The sequence below is a fragment of the Siniperca chuatsi genome, linkage group LG20 (genome assembly GCF_020085105.1).
Source record: "Siniperca chuatsi isolate FFG_IHB_CAS linkage group LG20, ASM2008510v1, whole genome shotgun sequence".
In the NCBI taxonomy this organism is placed as follows: domain Eukaryota; kingdom Metazoa; phylum Chordata; class Actinopteri; order Centrarchiformes; family Sinipercidae; genus Siniperca; species Siniperca chuatsi.
In genome coordinates this window covers 13,836,243-13,855,712 of record NC_058061.1, presented here as the reverse complement: position 1 = coordinate 13,855,712, position 19,470 = coordinate 13,836,243, and the positions used below count along the sequence as shown (strand labels likewise).

The following is a 19,470-nucleotide window of genomic DNA, read 5'->3' as shown; positions in this document are numbered from 1 at the left end:
ATGCACTGAAACGCAGGTACGAAAGAGCATATTCATTCACAACATAGCGTGAGTGGCTGCCAATACAAGGAATGGTTGTGTATCATATCACATTTTATATCCTAAAACACAGTCTGAAGTAGGCTACTGATGCAGGATTATTGCAGGGTGTTTATTTCAGTTCTACTAATTACAGCTGTTAGCAAAACTTTAATTGTAGGTTTATAATTTATTGGAAAACTAGAGATTATTTTGTATGCAATGTTTTAAAAGTCTGAACATTAATTGTTAACTGTTTTCTTCTCTTCATCATTGACAGCATGGCAGTGAAGTTACGTCCACAGCGTTCACCTCAGCGTGGATGCCAGCTCGGGACATGCCAGCTTCATAACCTGGCTAGCACTTTATATGACATCAGCAAAACAAATGGAAAAGATGAGTCGAAAAAGGCCAACGACCCGCAGGGATTTGGCAGATAGGGCCAAGAGGAATGACAACAGTTATGGACTAACGAGGTGGAGAGTTCTCAACATAATCTTCATCTATTTACAACCAAATATCTCTGTATATGTTCTGAATGACTGGTACTTCTCATGTATTTATGCTCTGTAAGCACATAGAATGTGTTTGAATGCTGTTTTAAATGCTTAATCATATTACTTTTTAAAATATAAATTCCTCAATATTTAAATGCATTGTACAATAAATATTTAATATAAACAAGTGTTTGGAGTTACAGTTTATGTGTACCTGGATTAACCTGCTAAGGCCTTAAGGAAAAATGCAAAATGGATTCCTACAGGTTGAATGCTGCTAACATGGACACTTTCCATGGATCACCAGCTTTAGTGCCTTTTAGGAGAGAGTAGAGGGGTCCTGAAGCATTATTCTCACCCTAGAAAATTTCTTATAGGGATTACATATTAAATGCAGTATATTTCTGTCCTTTGAATTTACATTTCACTTGAACGACCACAAATGCTGATAAAATTTTATGTTGAAAATGTTCCTGTATGCAACTAATTCTGGCTTTCATTGTCATTACCCTTGTTGCTGTGGGCCTGACTGAGGTATCTGCCCCACTTGCCCTGCTGGAAATCCAGGCTTCACCAAGTGATATTTTTAGGCATGGCAGCAAATTGCTCAATGCACAAGCTTGTGTGTCTTCAGTTGTCTGTCTGCTACAGTGGTGTCAAAGTATGTGTCATCAGTGGCCAAAAAAAATGTCTTTACAACTTCACCACATCTAATAATTTTCCTCACCCAGAGAGGGGGTAATGAAATTAACTCATGAGCATTATAATCAGCATTGGCCCAGCTCACACCACAGGTATGAAATGTCTGTGGTTTTGACTGGCCCCTCCTATATTTTCAAAGTTTGGAGGAAGGTATTTGCAAATTGTTTACCTTTTGTAAAACCACACCCTCACCTATGTGGTTTGTCTGCTCCGCACTTGGTTTCCTCTCTGACTGCTGAGAGACATTGGGGATATGGCATAAAATATTCAATTTCAGCAATCCAGTAATTTAGCCTACTCACTGGAAAATGCTGAAGTCTTTTTTCCCCCATATCTCTCACTGAGTCAAACAGAAAGGAAAACATGAAAGACTCAGGAGGAGAAGGAAGAGGCGACGAAGACAAAATCGGTAAATCTGAGAAGGACCAGGTGGGTAGTCTTTAGATTAAATCATTCTGCTCCTGCTGTGATAGCATGGCGGTGCTTTGGCAAAGATTACAGTTGCCAAAAGATTAATAAAAGAGCAGTCTACAATATGGAAGTTGAAATGGAAGTTCTGGCCGCCAGTTATTCCCTCAGGTTCTGAGTCACGATGACGAGCGATGCACAAACATTTGCCTTCTTCGGACAGCACGTATCAAGTGGTCGTGTAGTAATATAGTTAATACTCATCGTTTAGGGTCTTTTCAAAGGCAATGTAGCGTTGCAGCTGTGTATATAAACAGACTCGCATTTTGTCCCACTTGTCGTTAAAGCCAGCTAGTTTCTGCTCATGTTTGTTGACACTGTATGTGTAGTTGTCAGACCGCCGGAAGTTAAGCTAACGTTGGTTGCTGGAAAAGACATTCCACAGATTTCCAACGTAACTTACAACACTAACGGTTACTGTCGCTGGCCGTGAAAAAAGGCTTCGGTGAGTCATTTCCTAACACAACCGTTGCTTTAACGTTTAGCTAACTGTACAAACAGACGACAGCGCGCCCGTTATTACCGAACAGTTACCCTAACATTACATGTAGCTAACGTTACTGCGCAGCGTTTCACTAGCTAACTAGCACTCAATAACTTTGTAAGGTTTAAGCTTTAAGTTAAAGGTGTAACAAACATAGCAACCGTTAGCACCGTGATATCAACATCCCAAGGATAAAAATAAAATACGATGTAAAAGTTGGTTCTGTTAACAGAGAAAATATCTCAACTTGACAGGAACAAGTGTAACTAATAACATTAATAATGGCTTCATTACGTTTAGGCGTGCAAGTCCTAGGGCTCTAAATGGAACAGCGCCATTGTGTTTTTCTGATTTTATCAGTCAAAATGTCCTGTGAGACAGATGTATTTACATTATCACAGAGAGAGTGATATGACAGTGTTTTAGAAATGAATTTCTTTAAATTAAAATTAATTCTTTATATTATTAAAGTTGTAAAGAGAGTCCAGTCCAGTTTCAAGCTGTAAAAAGAGTCCAGCGGGGCCCCTTAGTTTGATAGGTAGGTTTGCAGCTGTACTGCAGAGTGTACTGTATGCACTGTGGATACCTACATACAGTAGGTACCCTACGTGCCCATCGCACACACACACACACACACACTCTCTCTCTCTCACACATACACACTTATAAACTCAAGCTGAAACTACAGCACCACGACAGAAGTCACACTCAGGTGTCTAGGCAGGGCATATCTCACCAGTGTATCACCAGGTACTTCTCAGACCCAAAGTAAACATTTCTCATTTGAACCGTTTACTACACCTTACAGCCACATGATTTCCGGGCATACAAGGGTAGGGTCGGAATTAAACTTCTTAAAATTGAAACATCCTGTTTATAAATGTAGTTTATTAACCTGTTGAAAATGTTTTCAGCGTTGGATCCCCAAAATCTTCAAGAAAAGAGTATGCACCACCTTTGTAGAAGATTCTTTCAGGTACTGTGAACTCTGTGGACCACATTTCTTTCTCCATTGACTGTGGTGATGCAGCAAAGGGTGATCTTGTTTTCACATGTATTGTCCTCTCACCTCTCTCAGTAATGGCGCCCTGTGCCAGTGTGGGGGTACAAGAGATGCCCATGCCTCTGTGGCTCTCGGTGACTATTTCAGCACAGCGATGGTCAACCACTGGGACAGTGCCCAGCACTCCTCTGAATATCCGACTGATGCCTTTGGGGAGCTAGAGTTTGCAGGAGCCAGCAAGAGGCATAGCTATGTGGGTGGCCTTTCTGTTCGCCTGATAAATGTTCTCTCATTAAATGCTTTATTTCTATAGCGTTAGAGTTTATGATTAAATCTGCTGTGTTTTGGTACTTTTTTTAAAAAGACAAATGCTTCTAAAGGTGAGCCAAATAATGATTCAAATACACCAAGAGCTGTAGTAGTCAGTACTTTTGCGTTTCCTAACCTACAGCTGCACCTGAGTAAACAAACACAATGCACTGACAGTGAGATCACCTATGTGTACTGAGAGGCTCCTTTTCTTTATAATGATAAATCTGAGACACTTGTAATATAATTTAATACATGTTTTGATACTAAAATGATCACAATTCTTCACAATTTTCTAAGTCATAGGACTTCTGAAATGTGTTTGCTCATTTTAAACAATCAAATGTCCTTTTTATCTCTCATGGGGATCTCAGTTCCTGCGTCTGTCATGGGACACACCTCCCTCTATGGTCTACACCCTGATAACAGCCCACTGGGGTCTTTCTGCGCCCAACCTGGTGGTTTCTGTAGTGGGTGGAGAAGGCAGGACAAAGGTGAAAACTTGGGTACGGGAGGTCATCAGGCAGGGACTGGTGAAAGCCTCACAAAGCACAGGTAAACATATCATGAAAGCAAACTGTAACTTTGAAGTAACTAAATCACCACTTCAAACACTGCTACAAAGGTGGGTCATAGTTTACATTCCAGTTAACAGTTCTTTCGTTTACTGTGGGCAGTAATGGTAGTTCTACAGTATTTTTGTATGTCACAAGACGTTATACACCCATAAACTAAAAGTGGGGTTGTTGTGACAGTGGAATGTTACAGTGGCCGACAAGGGCGAAAACACATGCAAATAGAAAAAACATAAGCAAATTAAGAAAACATCTTCATTATTTTGACAACACATGCGCAGCATTTAGACAACATGCTGCAAAGACACGAATGCGCTGCAAATACACAAAATGACAACGGAAGTGTTTCCAGAGGACACTAAAAAGGTTTGTGACTCACGAAGTCGGTCCGTATCATCCGTTCATTGTTTTTCTGTTATTTTGTTTCGTAGGCTACTGTTTCTCCACTATGTCGTATCTGCAGCGTGCACTTACCTCACGGGACCATGCAGATTCAAAGAAAAAGTTTGTAAAACAGTTTTAAAACTGAAAATGAAGGTAAATTTGAAGGAATTTTTTAAAAAAATGTTGGAAAACTACTGTTAATCAGAGATAATAACCAGGTTCATCAGTGATGACAGACAGATTTTAGCCTGTTATGAACGTTGGAGTGATCAAGTGCATAAATAGCGTTTTCTAGGTTAATATCTGTCATAAACACTAAATCTCCTCAAGCTCCCTCTCTGCAAGGTCTAGCGAGGTGCATGTAGCGGTCACTTTTCGGCGCATGTGCAGAGTAGAGCAGTAGCAGACATCGTGAATGTGACTGATACATGGACCGACTTCAGTAACTTCATGAGCCACAAACATGGACTGTATAAAACAAACCGTGGCAACAACAAGCGTGTCCAAGCCGTGTTCAGCACTTTTTAGTGTCCTCTGGAAACACTTCCATTGTCGTTTTGTGTATTTGCAGTGCATGTGTGTTTTTGGTTGTGTTGTGTGTATTTGCAGCGCATGTGTTATCAAATTAAGGAAGCTTGTTTTGTCTATTTGCATGTGTTTTCAGAAGTTGCAGTGCTTTTGCCCTTGTCAGCCACCGTAGAATGTGCACACAGGAGGCTGTTTCATCCTTTTTTGTGTAGTTTCAGTCAGCACCATCAGATCAATATCGCATGCACTGTCACTACTGCTGACAACAGTAGCTAGGAAGCTCATTGTCTCATAATGGGCAAGTGTCAATTTTAGCAAAGACCAATGAAAAATTATTGTTAATTCATCCATCCATTTTCTTATCCAGGTCCAGGTCGCGGTAATATAATTGATTATATCATTAGGAATTATTGTTATATACTGCTGGTAAATACTGGAAACATATGACATATTAATAAATAATTCTAGGCCATATTATCCTTAATGGTTTTCCACCATATTTACTTATCATACAGTGAAACAGGTCCTAAAAAATCTTAAAGGTCCAGTATGTAGGATTTAGTAGCATCTAGTGGTAAAATTGCAGTTTGCAACCATTTGAATACCACTCGCCTCACCCTCTCCTTCCAAGCCTGTAGGAGAAACTATGGTGGCCGCAAAAAACGCGAAAGGCCCTATCTAGAGCCAGTGTTTGGTTTGTTTTTTGTGGGCTACTGTAGAAACATGGCAGTGCAACATGGCGGCCTCATTGGCAGTGGCCCGCTCCCTATGTAGATAAAAATGGCTCATTTAAAGGTAATTTAAAACACAACGATTCTTATTTTCAGGTGATTATACACTAATGAAAACATACTTGTAAATATTAAATTCCATTTCTGCCAATAGCTAAATGTTGCACACTGGACCTTTAAATTTAACTTGATGAACTCTGCAGAAACCCTGAATTTGGGCACAGATGCTTTGGTCTCTTTGAAGCTATGTTAGTTGCCTTATATTGATTTTGTTCACTTTTCACACACATCAAAGTGCTGATATCCAGACTTCTCATTTACAGCTGACTGACATGCTAACTGGTATTTTAGCCTCATATGACGTACCTTTAGTATTTTCAACTGTGATTAAGTCACATCAGATTAGATTACTTCTATTTTTTCTTTAAGTTGATCATATTATTTTGCCTACCTGTTGTATGTTTTGAGCTCAAAATATTCATTAAAGGTCAAGACAACGTAATCAGCATTTGTTTTCATAAATAAAGTACCATTTAAACCTGATACTTTTGTAATGTAGATTAAAACAGACATACTTTTCAGATTTGTATATTTTTGCTTGTGTAAGAATTTTCACAGGAGGTCTACATGAAGTCAGATCCCTCTAAAATGAATAAATATTTCTAAGTAGTAATGTGAAATAATGAATCAGCAGTTTCTTGGAAGACACAGAACCTACTAAAGGGGATTTTTGTAGGAACAATACAGCTGTTACAAAAGTCTACATGAAGTCAGATCCCTCTAAAATGAATGCATATTTCTAAGTAACTGACTAATAATGTGAAACAATGATTCAGCAAAAAAACACAGCTGTAGGAAAAATACAGCTGTTACAAAATGTAGTACCATTACACTATATGACTCCCTGGGGTCTGATCCTAATTTGGTACTACAATGGCCATTTCCTCCTGACTACCGTGCCAAGAGCAGGTGGCACACAGCGATAATGATCTCCCGTCATCTGAGGTCACTGTAACTCGCTGTTGGCTGTCCCGGAGGCCCCAGGTCAAAGCAAAGATAATAAGACGCCTGCAAAAACATTCACACACACAAGGGGCACGCATAGACACAGGTTGCTACTGCTTGGCCTCAGTACAAACATGGTTGTTTGGAAAGGTAAAGAATACAGTACAGTAGTGTGAGAACAGCTGTGTTGCTTTTGTTCTGCAAAAGTGCGATTAGTTGTTGTTATACATAGAAACATATCATGTGCATTTCTATGGTATTGTATACACCTTTTCTTATACCTATAACTTTCTTAAACTGCTTCTTTAATAGATACGTATGCATCTCTATCAAGTGTTATCTAAAAAATGCATTGTCACTAGATGAAAACAGGGAGGTTTTTCTTTGCTCATTGAAATGTTGACATTTGGGAGATGAAATGTAGATGGACAGTGTGAATCACTGCAATGATCAAGATGTAGTATGAATGTAAATGACAAATACTTTTAGAAATTCAAATATAGATGTGAAATCATATTTACATTAATACTAAATCAAGCTAATTTACATCCAATCTCAAGGGTTTAGTGAAATAAGGCTTTGTGATTTACTTTAAAACTCTGTCATGACATTTCATTTTCTCTCAAGAAGTTACCACAACCTCTTTACTTCTTTGTCTGTTCTACCCAGGAGCGTGGATCCTGACAACAGGCTTGCGTGAAGGCGTTGGCAGGTGTGTTGGAGAGGCGGTGAGGGACCATGCCGCTGCAGCCTCGTCGGTCTCCCTCAACAAGGTGGTGGCGCTGGGCATCGCTCCCTGGGGCCTGGTGCATAAACACCAGCAGCTGGTCAACCCACAGGTTGTAGAGACCCCACCTCCCCCCAAAAAATATATTATATTGTGCAACAGTCTTACTGTAATAATAAATAAAGGGTCCCAATTTAAAGGGGTGGAAATCTGTTCTGTATAACAGCCCCACCTTGTGATTTACATAACTAAGATGTTCAGCTACTTCATCTTTAAGTGTTAAAAGTGAGGAAAACGTATTTATTCCTCAACTTCACAATCTGTGTTCCTAATTCAATTGCCATGTTCTTGCACTTATCCTATTAAAACACACTAGTGGCATTTTAGGATCCACCAAACACAGGCTTCCAATGCACTGCAGGTATTTATCTTTAGTTGAAGAAACCCTACTATATCATATCCCTGGATTCTTCTTCTTGCAGGGCAGTTTTCCTGCTAAGTACTATGTCCAGAACATGTCTCGAGACTCCTGCTGCCTGGACAACAACTACCAAGCCTTCCTGCTGGTGGACGACGGGAGTGTGGGACGCAGAGGAGGAGAGACAGGGTTCAGGACCAAACTGGAGGACTACATCTCCCACCAGCGCACAGGCATATGGGGTGAGAGATGGGATCATGAACTATAATATTTTGCATTGTATGTAGAATCAGAATAGAAGAATCTGAAGAAACTGGTTCCTCTGTATATATACAAATGTATTTATTTGTGTAAACTGAATGTAAAGAAAACAGAGATATGTCTAAACGGTAAAATGCTCTTATAACCATGAACAGTTCACATTCAACCCTGATTTCAAGCTATTTGTCCCTCTTGTGGTGATCTTTTATTAGTGCATGTGATGATAAGACAATCCTCTGGTATCTGCTGGACGAAAGCCATTGCAGGTCAGCGCATGACTTTGAGACATGGCTCTCTGACATGTAAAATCAAGCAGAGATTTGTCAAAAATGTAACAGTGTGCTCTTTCTGTGTATGTGCTGTCTCTCTAAGCTCTTGCGTTACAAGAAAAAAATATGCAGTTTGATTGTTCTAAGTCTGCAAATGTGATCTTAATGTCTGTCTAATGTCTGTGTAAAAATGTTTGTATTTTTGTAGGCAGCGGCAGCATTGACATTCCTGTCCTTTGTATGCTGGTATCAGGGGAAGCAAGCATGTTAGAGGTACAGTCTCTGCTTTTTATGTTTGTCACAAGAATTGAGAATTGATTAGGCTACTTTTATTATTAAAATGTACTTTTTTATTATGCTCTTGCACTCCATAAAGAAACGTCTCTAATTTCTGTCAGAGAGTGGAGCTTTCTCTGAAAACCTCCATGCCCTGGCTGGTGCTGGCCGGCTCAGGAGGCTTGGCTGACTTCTTGAGCGATGTCTTGGAGAATCTGTCATCAGCCTCGGTTGTCCAGTCTTCCAGTGAGGGAGATGGCGAGGCAGGTCCCAGTGTAGATCTGAAAGACAGAGTGGCAGAACGGGTTAAGAAGCACTTCCCTTCTGAAGCGGAGTCAGACAAACTAGTTGAGCGTGTAAGTGCTTTGGACAGAGACATGTGGGATTATTGTGTGGTTTTTAACATGCAGAACAGGAAGAAGTTGTACTATGTACTATTCAGCAGCTACTCTACTGGCTAGATTGCCATTAAATTTAATATTGATATTTACAAGGTTTTCAAATGTTCTTGGCGACCCCTTGAGCTTTCTTTTAATGCTATAAGGTCAAGATTTCAATTTTACTCACACAGGATAATTCATAATAACATGGGCAGATTGCCAATACATTTTCTGTGCATATTATGTATGCTCCCAAATGGATGGGTCCCACATTTCCGCTTCTCTGCACTCCCAACACACCCTCCTCACAGCTGCAGCTTTAAAAATGGCCATCATCATCAACAGAGTGTGGCTGCTTATTGATTCGTTTATCAGTGTCCTAATGTTTATTCAATCAGTAACCTAATCAGTGGCCAAAGTTCAATTTATTGTGTTGTGATTTGCTTTCTGTTGAACTAGGGACTGACTGGATACATACTCTACTTAATCTTTTCTCCTTGTCCTTGCTAGTCTGTTATTACTGTTGGTGCTTAACTTCAGATTCTCTGATGAAATCTTTAAATGCCACACATTCTTCTCACTCAACATGGGAAGGCTGCGGGCTTAACAATATCTTTGATTTGACAATCCCTTTTGTCACCAAATCTTTCTTCATCACTATCTGTCTGCTGTTTAGTGTCTTTCTCAGTATCAAGAAAGTATTGTGCTCATATATTTAAATTTCCTTTTTTTCTTGTCTTCTGTCTATTTGTTCTGGGTCTCAAGGCTCTGAGCATCTACCAGAACAGAGAATTTATTACAATCTACCATGGAGAGCAGGAGGGCCCAAATGACTTTGATACAGTCCTGCTCAAAGCGTTGGTGCGAGGTACATGCAACTAATTCAAATTAGGAAACGTTTTAGGTGGCAACACGTCTTTGTTTTGATGTTTGTGGTGTGATTCTGTTTTTCAGCTAGTAAGCAGCGTGTGTCAGCTGATGCCAGCCCTTACAATGAAGAGCTGAGGCTAGCAGTCACATGGAACAGGGTTGACATTGCCAAGACTGAACTCTTCAATGGAGACATCCACTGGAGGGTGAGGGGGAAAAAAGACATCACATCAGATGTTACATTCAGAGAAATACTACCACTCTAAAGTAGATGCATTATGAGTTGTGTATTGTACCACTTTCGACGAATAATACACTTTTATCCATGCTGTGCAATGGCATTGTTGGTATAAAATAATTCTGAAAGCTGCCTAATAAATGATCGCCTTCATCCAACACAACAGTATGAAGACTTGGAAGACTCCATGACAGATGCCCTGATCAATGACAAGCCTAAGTTTGTGCGTCTTTTCACTGAGAATGGCCTCAACATCCTGGACTATCTAACTTATGGCAGGCTGGAAAGCCTCTTTCGCTCGGTGGCTGATGGGACGGTGCTTTACCAGCTACTTCAGCGTTGTCTAGTGGAGCGGCTAGGAACTGCAGCCTCTGTGCCCAAACCATCAAACCTGCAGGACTTGCCTTCCAAAGTGCCAGCAGAGAACATACAGAGTGGCCCAATGACAGAGATCAGCCTTTTTGAGGTGGGTTTTTTATCTGATGAGAGAGACATCCATGCCTCTGGTCTAGTTTTTCTCAAGCACAATCAAGAACAATGTGAAGGAAACTTGTGCTTACACACACACACAAACACACATATTTGTTTTATTTGTTACTCTACCCCCTTTTTTCCTCAGGTTGCAGGGGTCCTGGAACTGTTAATGGGTGACGTCTGCCAGCCATTTTTCTATGATGTTTTGGACTTAGAACAGATCTCATCCAAGAGGAGAGCTCTTAGGGTACTCTTAACTTTTCCAATATCTAGACATCATCATCATATCAAAGCTAATGAACCACTGGTTTTAGAAGACAAGAGGGAATGACGTGCCACCTGTCATTGTTGCTTTCTCACAGTCAATCTGATACCCCCTCCCCTGCTTCTTTTCATCCATCCCAGCGTGCCAGTAAGCTGCTGCGCGGAGACTGCTTGTATCGGGAGAAGCGTTGCCTCTTCCCCTGGGCTTCGCTCTTCATCTGGGCCGTTCTCCAGAACCGCAGCGAGATGGCCACTTTCTTCTGGGAGATGGTAAGTCTTACAGAAAGCAAAAATTTGTTCTGCTGTTGTTCAGTTTGTTTGAGATAAGCACATGACAATCCTCTACGCTCTTGCTGCAGTCAGGCTCAGAACCGTGCAGTAGCACATATCATTTTTTGAACCAGCTGACTGACGTAGTGAAAGAATGTTCATGACCATCAGCTTCATTGCAAAGTACTGTACTGAACCCGCTATGAAGAAGTTTGTACGGCCTGACTTCCCTTCCTGTCTCTCCCAGGCAGGGGAGTCGGTGCTGAGTGCTCTGAGTGGCTGTAAGATACTGAGGGAACTTTCCAAGCTGGAGGTTGAGACTGAGACCAAACTGTCTATGAAAGAGCTGGCTCAGAGGTTTGAGAACCTGGCACATGGTGAGACCATGAATACATTATCCACTAGTGTTCAATCAAACAATAACATAAAAAATGAGCAGAAATGATCAGACAGTAAATTTCACATCGTAATTGTTGTACTCAGTAAATTATGTAACAAATGAGTGATTTAGCTGTTGTTAGTGGTAATGTGTATTTTGGGTATTTAAATTCTGCGTCAAATGAAGCAATGCATACATGACCACTGCATGATGATTATTTGTTTCCAGAATAAGCTTTACTTTCATGCTACTTTCATGTATCTTTTTTAAGAGTCACTTTCATTTTTGTTTTTCTAAATGGTAACCATCCAACCAAATTCTTTCTGCACTGGTCTTTCCCTCTTCTCAGACATCTTCAGCTCTTGCTATCGGAGCAATGAGAGCCGCTCTTTCACCCTGCTGATTAGGAAATCTCCAGTTTGGGGTGGTACCACCTGCCTCCAGATGGGCATGGGCGCCGACGCACGACTTTTCTTCAGCCATGATGGAGTACAGGTGTGTCAACAGGTGTTTTCACACCTGTGTGACTGTCTTTTGTATGTGACTGACATACAAAAGAAAACAATGGAACCAAGTCACTGACTTCATTTGCAGTTAAACCAGTTCTATTTATGCTTAGGCCTATTTTTGCTGTATCTCAAGCTTGCTTACCTGGATTTTCAGACTGAAGCTTAATTCCTTTTTTATGTTAGAAAAAGCAAAACAATATCCTTCCTTTGTATTGAACTATTTATAGTGAATACATGCTCTGCAAATGTTTAACTTGTATTGTGCAACTTAAATTGTCTTTTCTTCTTTTAATTTACATTATTACCATAATTGCAAATAACAGCACTTGGACATACTCAATTAGTAATGATATAATATACACACAGGGGCGTCATGCAAGCCAAAACATTTTGGGGCTGGGAGGGGGGTTGCACAATTAGAGCATGGAGTCCTTCAACAGAAAAGAAAAAGAAAATAGTGACGCAATTTTTTTCAATTTGAAATATACTGTATATTCAAAGACTTTGGGGGGATTATTTTAAAACTTCACTAAATCAGTTTTTGTAGCTCAGTAATCTCCCACTTTATATTAGGGTAAATGCTGTTATGGTTATTGAAAATGACTCTCCCTTATTCACTCACTTCTATACTAGCTTCTATACTGCTGCCACTTTTCTATAAAAATTTTTGTCTGCTTCACCCAAAAAATTTTAAGGGGCATAAATTCACATAAAAAGCCACAATACAAATTAATTTAGAGAGCATAGACAATGAAAAGCTGCTGATGAAAGGAACCTGCCAACATGGTAATAGCTGTATTTCAAACACAATGCATAGGAAGCAGCATGAGTACAGATGAGACTGTGCTGACATCACATAGCATCGGGGGGGAGCAATAATAGCCAAGTGTAGGATTTTCATTCATTCCAATACATTTCTGGCATTTCATTTTCACACGTTTGAAAAAGGGACTGATGCTCTACTAACCACTTCAGCAACATGCTGTTAAGCTGTAGTCTACATCTCCTCCAGCACTTGATGAGCTACAGAGTGCTGTGTGCACGCGTACCTGCTGTTGCGAACCAATTTCATCCTGCAACTTTTGGAGTAAACCAGTACCATGACTATACCATGACTAATCTATGACATAATTAGAAGAATACCTTTGACCTTTGATCATAACTACATATTATAAAAAATAATAGTAATAAAATAAAATAAAAATATCAAAAATCCAGTGGGGCACGTGCCCCCCCAGCTTGAATGGGCTTGACGCGTCTGACTACACATACAACACAGGCCTTTTTCATATTGAGCAAATGACTTGCAGTTGGTGAAAATGGCCTAAATTTCTCTTTTCCTCCAGTCTCTGTTGTCCCAGATCTGGTGGGGTGACATGAAGAGGAACACAGAGGTGTGGAAGCTCCTGCTCACCTTCTTCTGCCCCGTCCTCTGCTACACCAACCTCATCTCCTTCAGGTAAAATCCACATTATTATTATTTCTTTGTCATTAGCATTCAGAAGATTCAGATTTCAGAACTGATACTCTACAACATACTCCACCTCACAGGAAACAGGAGGACAATCAGCAAGAGGAGGAGGAGAAGCCTAATGAGGACGGGCTGGGCAGGGACAGCGACAGCCTCTATGGCACCACCGTCTTCTCTTTCTCGGACATCAAGCACATGTAAAACTCTAAAAATATTCCAAAGCGCATTGGTTTGTCAAGTGGCGAGGTTCTTATGACATGTTTTTTATCACGTTAATGTACGTGAATAGGATGCACTGGTTTCACCGTTTTGAATGGAACACATTGCTTTATTGATTTAGTGTAGAATAAATGTCTAGTGTGTTGGTTCATTAAAAATGTGTCATTGTTGTACCAGTGAAGCTGATGCACAAGGATCAAACAGTCCCTGGACAGCAAACATCAAAGGTGAGTCCTCTTTAAATGTTACACCCCTGAAAAAGTATTGTCACTTGCACAAAACTGATTGCAGAAGCAATCATTTTCAGCAGCTGTTATGACTGTAACCAGCTACTAATCCATGTCCAATAACCTTCCTTACAGGCATACCCCACTCTCGCAGACCACCAAAGCGTCCGTTCATAGTGTCAAGATGGCGTCAGTTCTGGTTTGCACCTGTCACCTCATTTTTGGGCAACGTCCTGATGTACTTCCTCTTCCTCCTGCTGTTTGCCTATGTGCTGTTGGTGGACTTCAAGCCCCCGCCGCCCTCTGGTCCAGCCACTTCTGAGTGTGTGCTGTACTTCTGGGTATTCACCATTGTGTGCGAGGAGTTCCGGGAGGTGAGTTACTTATATAAAATTTTATGCTTAATGCATCTACTTCACATTTAGCCACTGCAAAAGCAGATACAAAATTCAATGCTGAATAGATAAGTAATTTACAATCATTCACCAGATAGAGTATATGGATCACATCACGTAAAATATAATGCTGATAGGATTTTCACCCGTTCTTGAAAGTGATCTGCACAGATCACCACTGAAAGTGCTTTTCAGTATTTGGCTATATCTGATGTTGTTCTGTGTATAGCTGTGTTTCATCTATGGATCTATTAAGTTGATGTTTTCTTTTCCAAGGCGTTCTTTTTGGAGACGATGACTTGGCGTCAGAGGATCAGAGTGTATATTCAGGATGTGTGGAACAAGTGTGACCTCATTGCCATCACACTGTTCCTCATAGGAGTAATCTGCAGGTACAACAATTATGCACAGGGACAATCTACAGTATATAGTACTACAGGGTTATGCCAAAACCTTCCTCAATATTATTGTTCAATGAGGTTTTCATATTATAAAATTCATGAAATTCCATTTTTATTTTCATTTTTGTGTTTTAAGACTCTTGTTCTCAATGGCTTTGGCTCTTGAACATATGCACAGTTCAACCTAATTGAGTTTTAAGTTTCTAGTACTTTGAGTTGATTACAGTAATTATCAGAGAATACAATGCAGTTTATTGGACACAAATCAGAATCAGAATTATTTTTTACCAACATGGTAAAAAATGATTACGTTACAGAGATGTCTTAACTGTCCCATAAATCATCTCATGTATCCCTGTTCCGAGTCCTGTAAATTCAAAGTGTGCACACACCCCTCACTTCCATCCTCAGTAAGATCCAAATCCCAGTTGAGAACCTTTTAAAGTGCAGTTATTTTACAAGTTGACCTCTGGGTGGCGGTGTTACCACAGTATATTTGCTTCACTCTGTGTTTTAGGATGTTCGAGTGGTCATATGGGTTTGGCCGGGATATCCTGTGTGGGGACTACATGGTCTTCACCCTCCGTCTCATTCACATCTTTGCCATTCATAGACAGCTGGGACCAAAAATCATCATTGTTGGCAAGATGGTGAGAAACATTACCCTAAGTTGACATTATACCAATGTTAATTAGCAGGATGTTGGGATTATAATTATGGAAAGACAACAATTTTCTCCTGTTCAGATGAAGGATATCTTCTTCTTCCTTTTCTTCCTGATGGTGTGGCTCATGGCATATGGAGTAGCCAATCAGGCTTTGCTTTACTCATACGACCCTCGCCTTGATCGCATCTTTCGCCGTGTTTTCTACAGGCCGTACTTGCACATCTTTGGACAGATCCCTGTGGAGGAGATGGATGGTAAAAGTGTTTATCTTTTGCAGCCTGTACTGGATGTTTTTCGACATCCATTGCAGCTTTTTAAAGTTCACCACAGTAATTCACTCTTATTATAACCTGATAGCAGATTTATATGATAATATCAAAAGACAGGACATATTTTAATCTTTGTGTCTATCCCAGTGGGGAAGGAGTGGGACATGGCCTGCACAGACAATGTGACATTGATTCAGGGTGGAGCGGAGCCGTGCAGAACTCTGAATAGTAACTGGCTGGTGGTAATTCTGCTGGTTGTTTATCTGCTGGTCACCAACATCCTGCTCATCAACCTGCTCATCGCCATGTTTAGGTAAAGAATAAGGAGATCAGTGTCCATCAGTCTGTCTCTCTGTGGCTACACTGACATGCTGATCTCTATAAATGATTCTCAGTTCACCACAACACTCTTTACTCTGCTCTCTTTGTGTCCACCCAGCCACACCTTCTCTGAAGTGCAGGCTAACAGTGACATCTACTGGAAGTTCCAGCGCTACAACCTGATTGTTCAGTATCACTTCCGTCCTTCCCTGGCTCCTCCTTTTATCATCCTCTCGCACATCAATCTCTTTATCAAGAGGAACATCCGCAAGGTGCCCTCTATCAAGATCCGCCACTTTGGTCAGTACTTGTCTTAAGTGAGTCTAATCAGTGTAATAAAGTTATTGCCTACCGCACATTAAATGCTGAGTGAAATGTTTAAAAACAAATGTGCAAATCTTAAATGTCTCAAGTGTCTTTTAGCTGACCTTTATCAATGTGATATTTTAATTTGTAGCTGCCTTTTCCCCACTAAATGCAGTTCTTCTAATGGCAGCATCTAATAGCTGTGGAACTGGATCATTGTTTACTTCCACATTGGCTTCACCTCAGCAGTGGTGGTTCCTGCTTGGTTCAGGAAACACCGTCATGAGTTGAATGGTAATAATGATTAAAAAACCATTGCCTTTTCTATTAGTATTGCAGTTAAGAGGGAAGGTAGCTAACAGACTAATGACGTGGGAAACCATTCAGAAGGAGGACTTCCTGACTGCCCAGAACAAGATCCAGAAAAGTAGTGATTCAGAGAGGCTCAAACGGATGTCTGTCAAGTGAGCACACCTTCCTACACCAACACAGTAGCAGTGAAAATACGTATTTTGTGCCTCCATCATACTGAGGTGAATGTCTCCTTTTTTTGTTTTTAGAATGGATGGTGTGGTTAAACATCTGACTGAAAGCAGAGACTTTGACCACAGGCTGAGGGCTCTGGAGAATGAGGTCAAATTAAAGTACTCTTTTCAAAGCATTTAACTGAGCTTACACTCATTATCATTCTGTAGCATTTCTGTCATTCTTAATACATACACAGCATTGCAGCACAAGAGCATGTATGCTCAGTCAACCTATCCTATATAAAGGTTAAATAAATGTCACCCGTTTACATATTGCAAGGCTGGGTGATTATGTATCATGACAACTAGAACACTGTGTTCTGATATTGATATCCCAATATGTGTTTATGTATGGAAAATCACACATATTTGTTAAAGGAATAGTTTGCCATTTTGGGAAATGCGCTTATTTGCTTTCTTGGTGAGAGTTAGATGAGAAGATCAATACCACTCTCATGTCTGTACAGTAAATACAGCCAGTTAGCTTAGTTTAGCATAATGAGAGGGAAGGGGGAAACAGGGAAACAGCAAGTGTAAAAACGATAGTTTGCTCTTTTAGTGAGGGTTATGTGCCGGACTATTTCTTGGCTGGGAGCAGTAACTTCTTGGAGTCTCCCCTGGTTGCCTGGCAACTGCTCAGAGCCAAGAAAGAGTCTGTAAAACGGCATTTTGTGTTTTTTTTAATACGGATTTTAAAAACTACATATAACATGTTAATTAGTAAGCTTTACAGGTGCTGGTAGCTGGACTTTGTTACAATTGGACAGAGCCAGGCTAGCTCTTTCCCACTGTTTCCAGTCTTTACGCTAAGCTAAGCTAAGCTAACTGACTGCCTATGGTAGCCTCATATTGAATGGGCAAATATGAGAGTGGTATCAGTCATCTCATCTAACTCTCTGCCACAAAGCGAATTTTGTATGTCCGAAAATGCTTAACTATCTTTAAGTTGATGTTCAAATGGGACTGCATGAAAATTATTGATCAAAGATATTCATTGGTCAAAGTAACTAGAACTCTCATTTTCATTTCCGTTCTCAACTATTTAAAAATTCATCTGCTTGTAGCATTAAGAACACAAAATTCCACCATATGATTGCAAAGATGTACAATGAAGAGGAAATGTCAACATATAGCCCTGACCTACTGCATGGTATTCCCAAAATGCTGATCCTTCTCTCAGGTGTCTTAGAGTTACTGTATGTCAATACACAGCATTGACTCTTTTGATCCTCCCTCTCAGATGGAGTATTGCTCAAATGCTCTCAGCTGGATTGTGGAGACTTTGGCACAAGGCAGCACCTTCAAACCTCCTCGGCCTCCACCTACATTAAGAGGTACATCCAAACAGTTACACAATCAGAACATACAGGTATATTCACAAAAACAACAAAAATGTTGGAATGTCACAGGCTGTATTAACTAAGCTCATTTGATTAGTTTTAGTGTTTGCCTCAAGTCATTTATAAGTAACTTGTCCCCTCACTTACCTTATTCTGCCTCTTCTTCTACACAGATTCGTTTGCCTCTTCTTCCAATTCTGCCTGATTCAGCCTTGGTGATGCCTTCACTCACTCAGGGGCTGTGAAAGACAAGAATGAAGTGCTTTTACTTTAGCTGCTCCCATGCCACCCACCCACCAGACTTGCCAGCCATGTTCATCATTGGACTCCAAATAGTTTCATTTGTTCTGAACTGAAAAAAGTGAATGAATAGAAACCATAACTACTTGTTACAGTATTGAGTAAATGCAAAAGCTGATATTTTAAGTGTGTAATAGATCTTATTCAAGTGTAGTCAAGTGTATGTATTTATGATGTGGCATGATAATAATAATAAATAATAATAAAACTTTATTTATAGAGCACTTATCAAAACAAAGTACAAAGTGCTTCACAGAGACATAAATAAAATACCACAATGAAATACACAAAAACAAAAACACTGACTCAGACAACCTCATTTCTTCAGGCAAGTTGTTCCAGAGCCTCGGGGCCCTGAAGGCAAAAGCTCTGTCCCCCTTCGTTTTCAACCTGGACTCAGGAACAGACAGAAGACCCCTGCCTGAAGATCTCAAACTACGTGAAGGTTCATAAGGGATTAAAAGGTCTAAAATATAGTCTAGAGCCAGGTCATGAAGAGCCTTAAAAGTAGATCTTAAAATCAATCCTAAAACAAACAGGGAGCCAATGTAAAGTGGCTAAAACAGGTATGATGTGGTCATACCTCTTGGTCCTGGTTAAAACAGTAACCAGGACCATGATATATTTTCTGTATTTTATTTGCCACTACAATTATTTCTTTATTGCTGTAGTTTTAAGCTGGCTGCTGCAATTCAGTTTTTAAGATTTTTGTATAGATTTTTATAGTTTTACTGTTTTTACTGTATTGAAGCTATGATATTTTTTTTACAGAGGTTACATTCAGTGCACATTGTAATAATTTTCAGTTATTTTGAAATATAACTTTCAGTGTTCAGTTGCTTTCTGGCTAAATGGTTGCTTTTTTAATGTTAAATCATAAATGTGTTTAAATTCATAAATTTGTGATAAATTATATATATATATATATATATATATATATATATATATATATATATATATATATATATATATATATATATATATATAG

General features: G+C 39.9%; 1 protein-coding gene across 6 annotated transcripts; it reads left to right on the top strand.

Moving 5' to 3' along the window:
• Nucleotides 1–854: 854 nt before the first annotated feature.
• Nucleotides 855–18,695, top strand: LOC122868140 (transient receptor potential cation channel subfamily M member 4-like). 6 transcript variants are annotated; one of them, XM_044179824.1, is made up of 29 exons: nt 1,374–1,646; nt 3,084–3,145; nt 3,248–3,425; nt 3,856–4,036; nt 7,374–7,543; nt 7,914–8,091; nt 8,323–8,376; nt 8,588–8,652; nt 8,778–9,011; nt 9,801–9,903; nt 9,990–10,111; nt 10,310–10,609; nt 10,763–10,864; nt 11,023–11,151; nt 11,399–11,528; nt 11,880–12,025; nt 13,386–13,498; nt 13,591–13,707; nt 13,907–13,956; nt 14,092–14,330; nt 14,628–14,743; nt 15,270–15,402; nt 15,499–15,673; nt 15,836–16,001; nt 16,128–16,309; nt 16,647–16,779; nt 16,876–16,948; nt 18,083–18,176; nt 18,356–18,695. In XM_044179824.1, exons 1-29 carry the CDS (start codon nt 1,581–1,583, stop codon nt 18,385–18,387), a joined length of 3,843 nt encoding a protein of 1,280 aa, XP_044035759.1. In that variant the 5' UTR covers nt 1,374–1,580; the 3' UTR covers nt 18,388–18,695. The 6 variants fall into 6 exon arrangements, 4 of the variants coding, with proteins under 4 accessions (XP_044035763.1, XP_044035759.1, XP_044035760.1 ...); XM_044179826.1 differs by lacking the exon at nt 1,374–1,646 and adding an exon at nt 1,666–2,130; XM_044179825.1 differs by lacking the exon at nt 8,323–8,376 and having other exon boundaries at nt 1,384–1,646.
• The last annotated feature ends 775 nt before the right edge of the window (nt 18,696–19,470 follow it).

What these genes read in the sequence shown, in the direction of transcription:
- LOC122868140 (XM_044179824.1), top strand. Translation starts at nt 1,581, where the DNA reads ATGAAAGACTCAGGAGGAGAAGGAAGAGGCGACGAAGACAAAATCGGT. An exon ending in ATGGAGACATCCACTGGAGG is followed by an intron (nt 10,112 to 10,309) that starts GTGAGGGGGAAA and finishes CCAACACAACAG; the next exon opens with TATGAAGACTTGGAAGACTC. An exon ending in CAGAGATCAGCCTTTTTGAG is followed by an intron (nt 10,610 to 10,762) that starts GTGGGTTTTTTA and finishes TTTTTTCCTCAG; the next exon opens with GTTGCAGGGGTCCTGGAACT.